The sequence below is a fragment of the Primulina tabacum genome, chromosome 5 (assembly GCF_025594145.1).
Source record: "Primulina tabacum isolate GXHZ01 chromosome 5, ASM2559414v2, whole genome shotgun sequence".
NCBI lineage: Eukaryota > Viridiplantae > Streptophyta > Magnoliopsida > Lamiales > Gesneriaceae > Primulina > Primulina tabacum.
In genome coordinates this window covers 16411575-16425317 of record NC_134554.1, presented here as the reverse complement: position 1 = coordinate 16425317, position 13743 = coordinate 16411575, and the positions used below count along the sequence as shown (strand labels likewise).

The following is a 13743-nucleotide window of genomic DNA, read 5'->3' as shown; positions in this document are numbered from 1 at the left end:
ATCGTCTCACAAGAGACCTACTTAAATATTAAAAATGGTTTATCACAAAAATGATATTTTTGCATTTTGTATCAAACAATAAATATAAGATAAGATAGTAAAAAATATAGAATGTTGGAGTAGTATAATAATATTTTCATAACTTACCGATTTTAACCTCCTCCCTCCAGCAAGGACGCATTCAATGTCAACGTGACATCCACCTGTTTCTGCATTTATAAAATCAAAAACAGACCGTAGGATATATCGGTAACAAACACACACCGTTGGATGAATATTTTAATATTAAATGCCACACCAGCCTCGTATCCCCCTCTCACGTACACGCACAGTGCGACTCCACCGCCACCGTCTTTCTCCGCCATTTGGTAGCTGTTGAGTTAGAAGAAGGTTACTCCAACTGGGTTTCATTCTGTTGTTGAGAAAATGATGTTTTATTCATGGAGGTCCATGTTTGTTCTTCCTCCAATGCTGGTATTTTTAATGTTTTTTTCCTACTTATGTGCTCCCGTTCTGTCCTTGGGATCAATGTCTTCGATTGCTAACTCATACGGTGAAAATGGGCCTGTTTTCTGCGGTTTGAAGACTGATGGTTCGCATTTGGCTAGTTGTTACGGCTCAAACCTTGCTATTGTTCATGCAACTCCGAGACACTTGCCTTTTCTTGGTTTAACCGCTGGCAGCGGCTTTGTCTGTGGGCTTTTAATGGATTCCAATCAACCATTTTGCTGGGGAAGTACAAATTTGATTCCAATGGGTATTCCTCGACCGATGAATAAAGGTTCAGAGTACGTAGAAATCAGTGCAGGGGATTCCCATTTGTGCAGTTTGCGGAAGCCCTTGAAGGGAAAGTTTAGAAACACTTCTTTTGTTGATTGCTGGGGTTATAACATGACCAAAAGCTACGTGTTTGATGGGCAGATCCAGTCTATTTCGGCAGGTTCGGAGTTTAATTGTGGGTTATTTGCTCAAAATAGGAGTGCTTTCTGTTGGGGTGAGGAGACTGGGAGTAATGTGATCAAGTTGATACCCAAAACGCTGAGATTTTGGAAGATTGCAGCTGGAGGATTTCATGTTTGTGGGATTTTGGAAGGGGTGAATTCTAGAGTAATTTGTTGGGGCGGGAATTCGGATCTTGATCAGGAGATTTCTAGTTCTGTTTCGTATTCGGGGCAGCTTAATGTGGATGTAACACCGGAAGATCCCATGCTTTCAGTCGTGGGTGGGAAACTGCATGCTTGTGGTGTTAGAAGTTATGATAGAAGAGTAGTTTGTTGGGGTTACAGTGTTGACAAGAGTACATCGCCGCCTAGTGGTGTTAAGTTTTTTGAAATTGCTGCTGGGGATTACTTCACCTGTGGAATTCTTGCTGAAACATATCTGTCCCCAGTTTGTTGGGGTTCCAACTTTCCTTCGGTTCTGCCACTGGCAGTTTCACCAATTCTTTGCAAGTCAGCACCTTGCTCGAGTAATTTCTATGAGTTTAACAATGCAAGTGCCCATTGCAAGTCTCCTGGGTTTCATGTTTGCTTGCCTTGTAGCAACGGTTGCCCGAATGAAATGTATCAGATTGCTAATTGTACTTCGACATCAGATAGAGAATGTGGATATAACTGTACGAGATGCAGCTCTGCTGAGTGCTTCTCCAGCTGTTCTAATGCTGCCAATGCTGGAAACAAGAGTGAAACATTTTGGTCCCTGCATTTGCCAATCATTATTGCTGAGATATCCTTTGTTGTGTTCTTGGTACTTGTTATCTCTTTGACTTCGGTTCTGTATGTTCGATATAAATTGAGGAACTGTAGGTGTTCTGGGAAATCCAAGAAAAGTAGTGGAAATGGTTCTTGCCATAGGGAGAGCGGAAAAATCAGGCCAGACTTGGATGAACTGAAGATTAGAAGGGCTCAAATGTTTACATACGAAGAACTTGAGAGAGCTACTGGTGGCTTTAAGGAAGAATCGGTGGTAGGAAATGGTAGCTTTTCCTGTGTCTTTAAAGGAGTCTTGAAGGATGGGACGATAGTTGCAGTCAAAAGGGCTATAGTGTTTCCAGATATGAAGAACACAAACGAGTTTCATAACGAGCTTGATTTACTTTCAAGGTTAAATCATGCCCATTTACTCAATTTGCTTGGTTATTGCGAAGAAGGGGAAGAGAGGCTTCTTGTTTATGAGTTTATGGCTAATGGCTCCTTGCACCAGCATCTCCATGGTGAAAACAAGGAACTGAAAGAGAAATTAAATTGGGTGAGGAGGGTTACGATAGTGGTCCAAGCAGCTCGGGGGATTGAATATCTACACGGTTATGCTTGTCCTCCTGTAATTCACCGGGACATAAAGTCGTCAAACATTCTAATCGATGAAGAGCATAATGCTCGTGTTGCTGATTTTGGGCTCTCTTTACTAGGGCCTGCCAATAGTAGCTCCCCTTTAGCTGAACTACCTGCCGGAACTCTCGGATATCTTGACCCCGAGTACTATAGGCTTCACTACCTCACGACCAAATCTGATGTTTATAGTTTTGGTGTTCTGCTATTGGAAATTCTTAGCGGTAGAAAAGCCATTGACTTGCAGTATGAAGAAGGAAACGTAGTTGAATGGGCTGTCCCTTTGATCAAAGCTGGTGAGATTGAAGCCATTTTAGACCCGGTTTTGCATCCTCCAATGGATCTTGAATCTCTAAAGCGGATTGCTAATGTAGCTAGCAAATGTGTGAGAATGACAGGAAAGGAGAGGCCATCAATGGACAAAGTGACAACAGCATTGGAGCGGTCACTTGCTATGCTAATGGGTAGCCCATGTAACGAGCAACCAATCTTGCCAACCGAGGTGGTTTTAGGAAGTAGTAGAATGCATCGGAAATCTTCTCAAAGATCGGGAAACCCTTCATCCTCAGAAACTGAGGGGGCGGATACGGAGGATCAAATAATCGAATTTAGAGCTCCATCATGGATAACATTTCCCAGTGTTGCATCTTCTCAGAGGAGAAAATCGTCTGTTTCTGATTCTGATCTTGAGGCAAAGAACCTGGATTCAAGAAATTGTGGCAATAGCACCCGCGCTGGAGATGGATTGAGAAGTCTGGTCGAAGAGATTGGACCAGCTTCTCCTCAAGAACACTTGTACTTGCAGCACAACTTCTAACTAGCATTCGAATTGAACAAGTAGCTGAATCATCAGAATTCCTACTTTTTAACTGTGGGCTAAAATCTCTGCGAGAAATGTATAGTAATGTATGAGGGTGTCGTCTCTTTGGTGATCTCTGGCCTCACAGGATTCAGTTTCTTTGGTCTTGTTTGTAATCCGCCTGTTTTATGGAAGTGTATGTATGATATGCAGTCATTCTTTTATCGCCCATTCACCCATTTATTCTCTCTATATCAAATTGGTCTTTAAGCAGTGTTCACGTTCCTACGATCAGGTATATAATCTTCTTCATGTAAATCTCAAGGAATCTAACATCATTTTCATTGATTTTTTTATGTTTCCTCGGGAAAGAACAAATTCTATCCTTTCATCACTTAATTGGCGGTGGATGTGATTGCTGCACTATCTTCTACGGCATCTTTTGTTGGCACAGGTCATTTCGGGGTCCATTTTTTACACTGCTCGAATGCTTGAAAATTACTGAAAAGGTCAGTCTTGCATCGATTTAAATATAAATACTGACCATAATTGACAAGCTTTCTCCTAAATCTGCTGTCTTGGTGTCATGAACTTCTGTGAAGTTGTGTTTATTTGCTCAGTCAGCGGCATTGTTTGTAATGCCAATTTCTTCCCCACCCAAGCCTTGCCATTTATTGGATACAGTCTTACAAATAAGGATTCTTTTTATTATTATTATTTTTGTTACAAATAAGGATTCTTTTACGCACAAGTGATTGAACAAAACAGTGCAAGCAAGTAGAAATGTAGAATACTGACGGCAGAATCGGTGGGGCTCGCGGTTATCTAATGGAGAAGAAGATTCATGTTTTTTATATATTTTTTCTAAATTTACACGTTCCTCCAAAAAAATACAAATTTTTGACTCGGCTATAAAATTTTTTTTTAAAAAAAAACAGTGGTCTATCTTTTAAGTTGTACATTTTCTGGTAAATGAGCTACTATAGTTAGTTGATATTTGAAGATAGCGTAGAATGTTAAAAGACTGTCAAGACAGACAAGAACAAAAGCTATGCCTATGCTTGTAATTCCAGCAAAGGCTACTCCTTTTCTCAGACATAAACCAACAATGTCACACATTCACACCAGATTATATTATGCGTGCCTTTCCTTTTCTTTTATCATTTTTTAATCCCATCTCACTTGGATTTATACAAACATCCCTTGAGATTAAGATAGATTCTCAAAATAGGCCGAGGAGACAGTACTGCATACATTATGCATAATTTAAGCAAAAAAGTAAACAATAATAGGCGGAAGGACAAATCACAAATCTATCAGTTTAGTCCAATAAGCCAAGCCGCTTTTACATTTATATAAAGGTAATCTAATATATATTATATTAGGCACTCTCAAGTGTGAAACCCAATTAGAATCGGAATTCGTTTGCAACAAAAACTTAATCCCTCGGAGACAGCCTTGCTTCGTGTTTCGTCATTCGTACATTACAAACAAAGGATGCTACGTAAAATAAAAATCAAGACTGTGATATGTAAAGCTGGTAGGCAATAAACCCTAGTTGAATCCCCCATAGCCAAATCAGCCAGCCATGACCCATCTGTTATGAAGGCTCGAGACCCCGACCCGGGATTGGGATCCGGTTCCGACCCACTAATCCCCAGCCCGGGTCCACTCACGCCTGTTGGGTCTGACCCTGATAGGTATCCGTCTCCATTAGCTGCCACTGTTGGTGTTGGATCCTTTGAAGATTTTTGACTGCAACAGACAATTTCATTATTGGTGTCCAAGCATTCAATAGGCTATAGATTATTTGGTGAATCTATAAATGCTTTCTTCAACGTGAAAAAAGTCCCAGAGAGTTTTTTTTTTTTTTTTTATCTATTTCTGGCAAAATTATGAACTTTTTCTTTGAAAGCATTAAAATTATGTGACATCATGATAATAACAGAGTTACTCTTTGACCAAAAGAATACGACAGAATGAGTATTATCGTCAAAATCTTGAAAAACTATCAAGAAGAATAAGTCACTTTACCTGGGAACAGATGGGCAAAACGTCACCGTATAATCGGCACCGGAGCACGTAAAAGTGCTGGTGGGATCATCGTAAGCGTAGCTATATGATCTGGGGCAGGCAGACTTGAACATCTGTGCGTAAACGGACGGCCTGCAGGTGGCGGGTGAGTTAAACGCGCCGCTGCAACAGTACTCCGGGCTTCCGAACGCCTCACACGCACTCTTACAGGCTTCCCCGCCTTCAAACCGGAGCTCCGACGGGCAAACCCGGTTCAGGTCCGTCACGCATCCCGTCGAAGCACACATACCCGACCCGCCAGTAGGTTCCACGATCATGGGTAGATTGTACCCGTCGACCAGACTGACATCATAGAAGTCTAACCCGCCGGTGCCGAGGGTGAACTCCGCCAGAGTAACCGGCGGGGCAGCTCCGAAACCGTTACATTCTGGTTCACCGGACCCACAATCAGCAGTCCTGCAGGAGCCGGGGTCCGTCCCGGAGAATGTGCACTCCGTTCGGCCCCAAAACCGTCCGGACCATCCGGCAGGAGCCATGAGGGTACGGGAGGAACCTTGCGGAAGCTGGAATCCAGTGGTTCCAAGTTTAGGACTGCCGGCATTTGCTAGTATGCCGGGCCATACAGTGTTCTCGCATCTGTTTACAAACGTGAACGTTGCCCCAAATGCACCTGTGTAATCGAAGAAGGAAAACCCAGTCAAAAATCAAGAACTAAGAACGTAGAACGACTGTAGCTAGCTAGTTTCAGAAGGAAAAAAAAACATATCCATGCTTGAGAAAACGTAAAGACAACGTATGTCAGGAAAAAAAGTATACTTTACCTCTGGAGAAGAGAAGAAGAGTAACGAGGAGGCTTGAAATGATGGATGAAGAAGGAGGAGAAGAGGAGGCGGCATCCATGATTGCAACTTTTCCTACTTTCAAACCAGGGCTTGAATTTGAATGGAGATGTAGGGGAAGATTGTAATGTGAAGATGATAAAAGATTGAGGGTAAAGAAACAACAGCCGCTTGCTTGTATTTTCAGGAGGATTGCATTGCAGTACTGGATTGAAGCAGAGGTTTTTGTCGAGACTTGGTGATGGTGAAAACAATCTAAGACAACTATAGCAAAACCATACAGAAAAAGTAAATAAATTATTTATAAAAAATATCAAATAATTTTTTAAACGAAAAAATTGCTGCTTTTAATTGTTTATTATCGGAAATATATTTTTTTTAGTTTTTTTAAAAAATATTTTGATAACTATTCATAAATTAATAGTAAAAAATATTGATTTTGAAATTAACAAATTTTATACCCAAATCAAGGAAGAACAAAATCTCAACTAAACCAGAGTCGCCGATAAAATCGATTTAATTTTTAAATTGGCAAAAACTTGTGTGAGATGGTCTCACGGGTCGTATTTTGTGAGACGAATCTCTTATTTGGGTCATCCATGAAAAAATATTATTTTTTATACTAAAAATATTACTTTTTATTGTGAATATCGGTAGGATTGACTCGTTTCACAGATAAAGATTCGTGGAAAACAAGAGACATACTCTTTAAAATTAAACTCAAACAGACCAAATGGAATTATAATTGATTATGCTGGTCTATGTCCAAATTCTTGGAAAAAATTTAAAAAACAAGATTTTTTGTTTTTTATATAAAAATTACATTAATCAAACCGAGTAAATTGATTTATTAATAAATTTTATTTATTTTTCATATTCAATTGTTGTTATAATTTTAATAAAAATATATATTTATGAAAAAAATTCCCCAACAAAAATCGATCATTCATATACAAACCAAATAAATCATGAGCCACAGCAAGCGTGAAAGAAAATAAATATATATATATATATATTTGATTAAATTTGGCAAATGTGGATAAAATTCATATACAAGTATTTATTAAAGCATTTTAGTAAAATAAATAAATATCCATTAAAATATTAAATGTCGATGTAAAATATTTCGGCGCCGGGACTAAGTCGTAATTTCACGGTAATTCATCGGATTCCTGATTCTTGTCTTTTCACGTCTCCGCGACTGGCAATGCTTCGAATTTGTCAAAACTTTGACCCAATGCCACCTAAATAGGTTCGGTCGACCCTACCACTGCGGGCACTGTCTGCAGGGGTCGATCCAACGGCTCGGATTTTTTCGAGCCAATTTTTTTTTTTTTTTTTACAGGGAGGTGGGCCCGGATCACTCATGTGGAGTGATCCGGGCCGTTTATTGCCCGTGCAGGCAGTGCCTTCACGGGTAGGTTGAAACAAACCACCTAAATACATGAGCATTTTAGGTAAAATTCCACCAAAAATAACTCCAAATTTCCTTTAAATAAACTATTTCCTCTGTATAATTTTTAAAAATAAAATATAAGATTGCAAAAATGTAAAAAAAAAATAATTAAGAAAAAAAAGAGTCCAAGCGATATTTGATCGTGTCTTCAAAAGTCCATTTATTTTGCAACATTTTAATCATAACCAACACGACATCGCACGAGTGACTACAATTATTAAAGTAAAATAGAAGCCTTTTATTTAGACACAAATAACTCCAAGTGTGTACTATGTTTTACGAGAAAAAAATAAATAAATCTTTTGGGAAAAAACAAAATCGAAAGTGATTTTTCATGCTTGCCATCTTTGAATAACATAAAAATAATTAGTCGTAATTTTATGATTGAAGTGTTAAAAAAAATATCGTAACGAGTTGAAGATAAATTTTATATTTGGAATAAAATTTACACTCTTTTGAAGTTACTAGCGCGTTTAAATATGTTGATGATGAACTTTGTATAAAAATTACTAGCAATGAGCTCTTTTTATTGTTATTGGGACCTATGGTGTGACTCCAGAATTGAATCAAAGATAATTTACAAAAAAACTAAAAGAATTGAGTCGAAATGGGACGTGATTGATGTAAAAATCACTTCAAAAAATATTGAAAAAAAAATTTATTTTGGTTGAGGACGAGTATGACAATTATTTTTTAAAAAACAAAATTTTCGTATTTTATATTTATAACAAAATTTATTAATTTGTGACTAAATCACAAAGGGCCACATGAAATAACACCACAAAGAAAAATTCAAATAAACTTTGCAAATTTGAGGCTCAAATTTAAATGAGAACACACAAAGTCTCTTTGGAAACATCTTTTTGCATTAAAAATTGTTTGGATGCTCGATGTTGACGGGATTGCATAATCATCATTAGGATACCATTGTAACTTTGAACTTTTGTCTGCAGCACTCACCTAAAATAATACAAACTTGAGGAAATAATCCCACTTTTTTTAATCCCTTTCTTATTAAACAATTCTTGAATATATCTCCATTGACAAATAAAGCCAACAATCTCTCAAAAAATATGAAATTTTATACGCCTACAAGTATTAGCAATGATTGCGTTTACTTACTGAGCTAGAGAAACAGGGTGACCAAGCCACTAACTATGAAGTTTTTTGTTAATTATTATTATTGATTATTATATTAATCAATAAAAGAATGAGTGCCATGAAGATGTCATTCAAGATTTCGTCAAAAAACATGACAATCGATCATGTTTTTAACACGGTTTTTAGTTCAGGTCCAATTTAATTTGCATATAGTCTCCAAATTTCGTGAGGCATTTTATGTCGACTTTTGGAGTTGTATGGACAAAATCAAAACAAAGAAGAGAATACGGAGCCACCTTTGCTTGAGAAGGGCTTCCTTAATTTAGAGTAATCCGGGCAACAAGCCAATATAACTAGTGGAACTTTCCCTCTAACGTACCGAACTTGTGAAAAGGCAGAATCTGCAAACGGTCACATTGTTTTTGCCTGTTCTGCTGAACATAAAGCCCAACGAAGCGCAGAGGACACTAGAAGATTTCATCATTCAAGGGTCTAACGATGTTCAAAATAAGGAAATTCCGAGTGCAAGATTTGTTCGATGGTTTGAAATTATAAGACATATCAGCAAGATGGCTTACCGTCTAAGCTAGACAAAGTAGACAGCGCATTTCATGTTTCTGTGTTGCAGAAATATGTTCCAGATGAGAGCCATGTACTAAAGCATATACAGTGGAATTATCCAGAGCATTCCCTCATTCTGAGCAATAGGAAGGGATCATTGCCCTACAGGAAGTTATACTAAGAACCAAATTATAACATTAGTCAAAATGCGGTTAAATAATCCTTTCGTGAAAAAGGCCACTTACAAAAAGAAGAGAAAAATTGAAGTAAATGTACATACTGTGACTAATTTAAGTCTAGAGGTAAAGTGAGCGAAAGCGTCTGGTGAGGTGGAAGCCTGCACCGAGATGATGTATCCCTTTGCACACCATTTCTCTGTTTCGCTCAAGAATTTGGAATCAATTAGTTAATTTTGAACTTTCTCCTATCATTCATATTGTCATATTTAGACTCATTGTTTCGAAATCCTCAATTTTCGTTCAGTTTATTTCATGTTTCCGCGGAACATACCTTCTGGAAAGATGCACAGGTCTATTTACTCATTTCTCCATCACATCTTGAGCTCATTTGGTCCATGAGCGTGATTTACCCTCTTAACTGTGCTTCTCGGGGCACATATCTCCACCGTTATTCTCATAGAATGAATGATCCTACATGCAACATGGACGACTATTTTTTCAGATTTATCAAGATACTACCGATGCTGAATTGTTTCTTTGCATGATATCCTTTCCCAAGGTAAATGGGCCAATCCATTCACAATTTAAACCTGAGCAGTCAATACTTCCCACATCCACTTTCAGGTTTTAATCAAAGTCGAAGAAAAAATACGGACAATATTTCCCTCCACTGACTATTTTAGACAAGAAGAGAAGTTGGCACAACTCAGAAACATTCCAATGCAAATACAAGTCATAAAATTGCCACTTTAGTCTAAATATGTGCTGCAGTAATATGTGGTGGAGCAATTGATTTCACATGAGTTAGGTCATAAATTTTGAGCCTGATTATGTGCAACTATGAAAACGAGCCAGCGAAGACAAAAAAGGACAGGATGAACACCTTCAAGATGCGGACAGAGTAACAGAGATGCTTGTGCCTGCCCTTTGCCATCCTCATGGTGTACATTTCAAATAATTGAATCCAAGAAACCAAGGAGAAACAATGGCATGATGGTATCGTGGGATTCGGCTACAATGACTGGTAATCAGCCTGAAATAATTCGACTGCAGTTAGTAACATGCACGTCAGTGCAAAACAGTAGCAAGTTCTATCTAGTTTGCTGGGGGAAAAGCCCCTCAAATAAAAAGTTATGAAACTTTGTGTAATTTTTCTGAAACTGCAATTTTTGCATTCTCACCCCCCTACATCTATTGTAGTCGAACCTTGGGATGATAGACTCGTGTGATGCCGCCCAATGTACATCATGGTTTTGTTAACCAGTGGCAACTTTGCTCCGTCCTGGCGCGCCCCCAGCATCTTCATGCTGCAAGAAATTGGAGCAGAGAAACTCTACCAAGTTATGTAACAAATATACAGAAAATGAATCAACATAGAATATGGAGTGATACAATTCCGATTCAATGTTTTCCCATCACAAATTGAGGGTCGATCCCAGAGTATGTATGAGCGGATTGTTCTTCGACATGATACATAGAAGGTCCTGCTTCATTCAAACCTACTGTTCCCAAACCTTGCGTTATTACAGGCATGACTGCATCAAAATCGTAGTCACTTACGTTCTGTAACACTGGCGATGAATCAACATACAAGTACGTGCAATCCAGTGTCGGCAACTCAAACATAAATTGTAGACTATCATTATCTGTGATAGAGACATGCTCTTCAATGTAACGAGACACCTTGCGTTATTACTGGCATGACTGCATCAAAATCGTAGTCACTTATGTTATGTAACACTGGCGATGAATCAACATACAAGTACATGCAATCCAGTGTTGGCAACTCAAACATAAATTGTAGACTATCATCATTTGTGATAGAGACATGCTCTTCAATGTAACGAGACAACGAGCTATAACAATATTTCGTTGACAATTTGATGCAGAATTTTGATGGGTAGATCTCCAGCTTGCGATGCACATAATTCACCAATTGAGAAAATGTAGTAGAACTAGGGATTTTAATGGGCCTGATCGCGGGGATATTATATCCAAGTCTACCATCTTCAATAATGATATAGCCACCTACGTAAAGTAAGGCCCTGACAGTATCCATGTCTGTGACAAATATAAAACATAATTAATATTAAAAATATAAAATATAACAAAATTATATAAAATAATATAATGCAACCGAAATAAATTATAATTACATTAATACAACATAAATAATACAATTAAAATATAAAAAATTATTGAAATTACCTTTTCAAATGTCGTAGTACGAAATTTGTAATTTAATGAGCTACCGGAGTTTAATATCTGCAATAAATTACAAACATCATGAGATATAATATACATAAAACAATTCAATATAGAAAGAAAAACAAAGATTCGACTTAGACTCGGCGCAATTCTCCCAAATTCTGTTACTCAGCACAATTCTCCAAGTCAAATTCTGAATTGCTGAGACTCAGCGCAATTCTCTGAAATTATAATATTCGACATAAAACTAACAAATCAGATTAGGAATTCCAATACTCACACGATCGACACAATTTATAAAGTGAGGAAAATCACGAATTTTTTATACCTAACAAAAATAACAACAGAGTGAAAAAAATAGAGCTGCACAAGAAGAATGCCGGAAACGCTGAAGGACTTGTGAATTCGCCAAACACTCGGTGCAATTTTATGACTTATTTTTCTAAAATGTTTTGTACATAACCACACAAATTAATTTGACAATAAAAATTAATATAATTTATGTATATTAAACTTTTAAGTAAGTTATTTTAAAAAAATATAGTTGAATAAAAATATTTTAATTAGAATTATCAATTTCTTGTATTACTTTGCATTAACATAAACATATTTATAATAGGTTTTAAATTATATTAAAGTGACAAAAGTTATAGAGTAACTAAACACTATTTCATATATAAACTTTTATAAATTTATTTAAAAAACTTAACAAAATAATTTATAATTTCATTAGTATTAAGTACAATAATATTAACTCATTCTTATGCTAAATTAAATTAATTATATTATAAATACTAACCTTGAAATATTTCAAAAATCACAATATCATATTTATTATTTTTTTAATTTTCTAACTGTTTTTTAATATCGCGATTAATATTAAAAATATACTATTTTACTAAATTATACTTAATCATATAATGTTAGTGAACAAAATTATAATTACATTAATATAATATAAATAATACAAACAAAATATTAAAAAAAATACTTAAATTACCTTCTCAGACGTAATTATACTGAACTTGTAATAATATCAACGAACGGTGCTAATATCTGAAATAAATGACAAGTATTATCAAAAAAATACACAAAAGAAAATATTACTTCTTAATATATAATTATAATATTATTAACGAAATTAAACATTATCTCTTCATATATCTTCAAGTGAAAAGGATGATCGTGGAAGATGGGTAAGAAATTTGAGGAATGAGAACAAAAACAAACATAATCGTCAGAAGGAAGGTCCACACAAGTCCCCATCAACAAATCTATACATTAAAATTTTGTCAATTCTAGTTTATTTTAATTCCTTTATTTCCGATTTTCGTTAGCTTAACTTTGTAGTTTTAACATATTACTTTATTTTTTCTAATTCTGATTGTAAAAATGTTGTGACTGATTGTAACATATTCCTTCATTAGCTTAACTTTCTAGTTTTAACATATTCCTTTATTTTTTCTAATTCTGATGGTAAAACTATTGTGACTGAATTAATTTGTTGTTGTTCGAGAAATCCTTTAATTATCTATCGATTCTGGATCCATGTTGCTTGATTATAGAAGTCAGATTATCCACAACTTTGGCACGATTTTGTGCCTGAAATGCCTACGCAAATTTTATGTGCAAACAAATTTCGGCATACCCAGTGAGACACAATGCCTCCAAGGCTTACTGAGAGCATTAAGAAATTTCTCAATCACAGGGGAATGACCTTGCCGCCAATGAAGCGAGGAAACACTGAGAATGACAAAAAGATGCTGCAAATTCTAGTAGCTTTATGAACCATACAAAGGGAATGCACTTAGTGGATACTTTTAAATGAAGAAACTATGGATGCTAATTTTTCATATTCATATTATTATATTCACAGGGAGAATCATCGATTGAAGGAAGATGATGAATAGTATTGGGAGAGTTTGCTTCATCAACTGAGTGCACAAATAAATTCTTCGGGCCATGAAGAATATGTTAATCATAAATTTTCAATTTTATATGGTTGTCTTTTTGGAGATGAAATGCGGATTCCTCGAGTCTTTTTTACAGAGGAAATGAGACAAAATTTAAAATGAAAGATGTAATAGAAGGATACATTCACAAGAATATAATGCATAACTTGATACTATAGAATACATTATTTCTGATTTTTCAGATATACAGAATAAGTAACATAGGTTTCACGTGAAGGACTAGAGCAAGGATTTGAAAAATAAAAAGGATTAACTGGAGGATTTTT

At 36.2% G+C, this 13743-nt stretch overlaps 2 protein-coding genes and 1 long non-coding RNA gene across 4 annotated transcripts; 1 reads left to right on the top strand and 2 right to left on the bottom strand.

Annotated features, from left to right (window-relative positions):
* Window positions 1-148: 148 nt before the first annotated feature.
* Window positions 149-3150, top strand: LOC142547096 (serine/threonine-protein kinase-like protein ACR4). The gene has a single exon (XM_075655177.1). The coding sequence runs from the start codon at window positions 427-429 to the stop codon at window positions 3142-3144; it is 2718 nt and encodes a 905-aa protein (XP_075511292.1). The 5' UTR covers window positions 149-426; the 3' UTR covers window positions 3145-3150.
* Window positions 3151-4391: 1241 nt separating this feature from the next.
* LOC142547097 (thaumatin-like protein 1) lies at window positions 4392-6259 on the bottom strand. Its single transcript, XM_075655178.1, has 3 exons — window positions 5982-6259; window positions 5161-5830; window positions 4392-4881 (listed from the first exon to the last, which is right to left on the bottom strand). The coding sequence occupies exons 1-3, from the start codon at window positions 6058-6060 to the stop codon at window positions 4611-4613; spliced, it is 1020 nt and encodes a 339-aa protein (XP_075511293.1). The 5' UTR covers window positions 6061-6259; the 3' UTR covers window positions 4392-4610.
* A 2430-nt stretch (window positions 6260-8689) lies between these two features.
* On the bottom strand, window positions 8690-10709 carry LOC142544875 (uncharacterized). 2 transcript variants are annotated; one of them, XR_012820129.1, is made up of 3 exons: window positions 10503-10709; window positions 9135-10329; window positions 8690-9023 (listed from the first exon to the last, which is right to left on the bottom strand). It is a non-coding gene; the product is annotated as an uncharacterized LOC142544875 (long non-coding RNA). The 2 variants fall into 2 exon arrangements; XR_012820130.1 differs by lacking the exon at window positions 8690-9023 and having other exon boundaries at window positions 9043-9541; window positions 9628-10329.
* Between the last annotated feature and the right edge of the window lie 3034 nt (window positions 10710-13743).

Coding starts and splice junctions, on each gene's coding strand:
- LOC142547097 (XM_075655178.1), bottom strand. CDS start 6,060: ATGGATGCCGCCTCCTCTTCTCCTCCTTCTTCATCCATCATTTCAAGC. Junction 5,831..5,981: donor TCTTCTTCTCTTCTCCAGAG/GTAAAGTATACT, acceptor TCGATTACACAG/GTGCATTTGGGGCAACGTTC. Junction 4,882..5,160: donor TTTTGCCCATCTGTTCCCAG/GTAAAGTGACTT, acceptor TGTCTGTTGCAG/TCAAAAATCTTCAAAGGATC.
- LOC142547096 (XM_075655177.1), top strand. CDS start 427: ATGATGTTTTATTCATGGAGGTCCATGTTTGTTCTTCCTCCAATGCTG.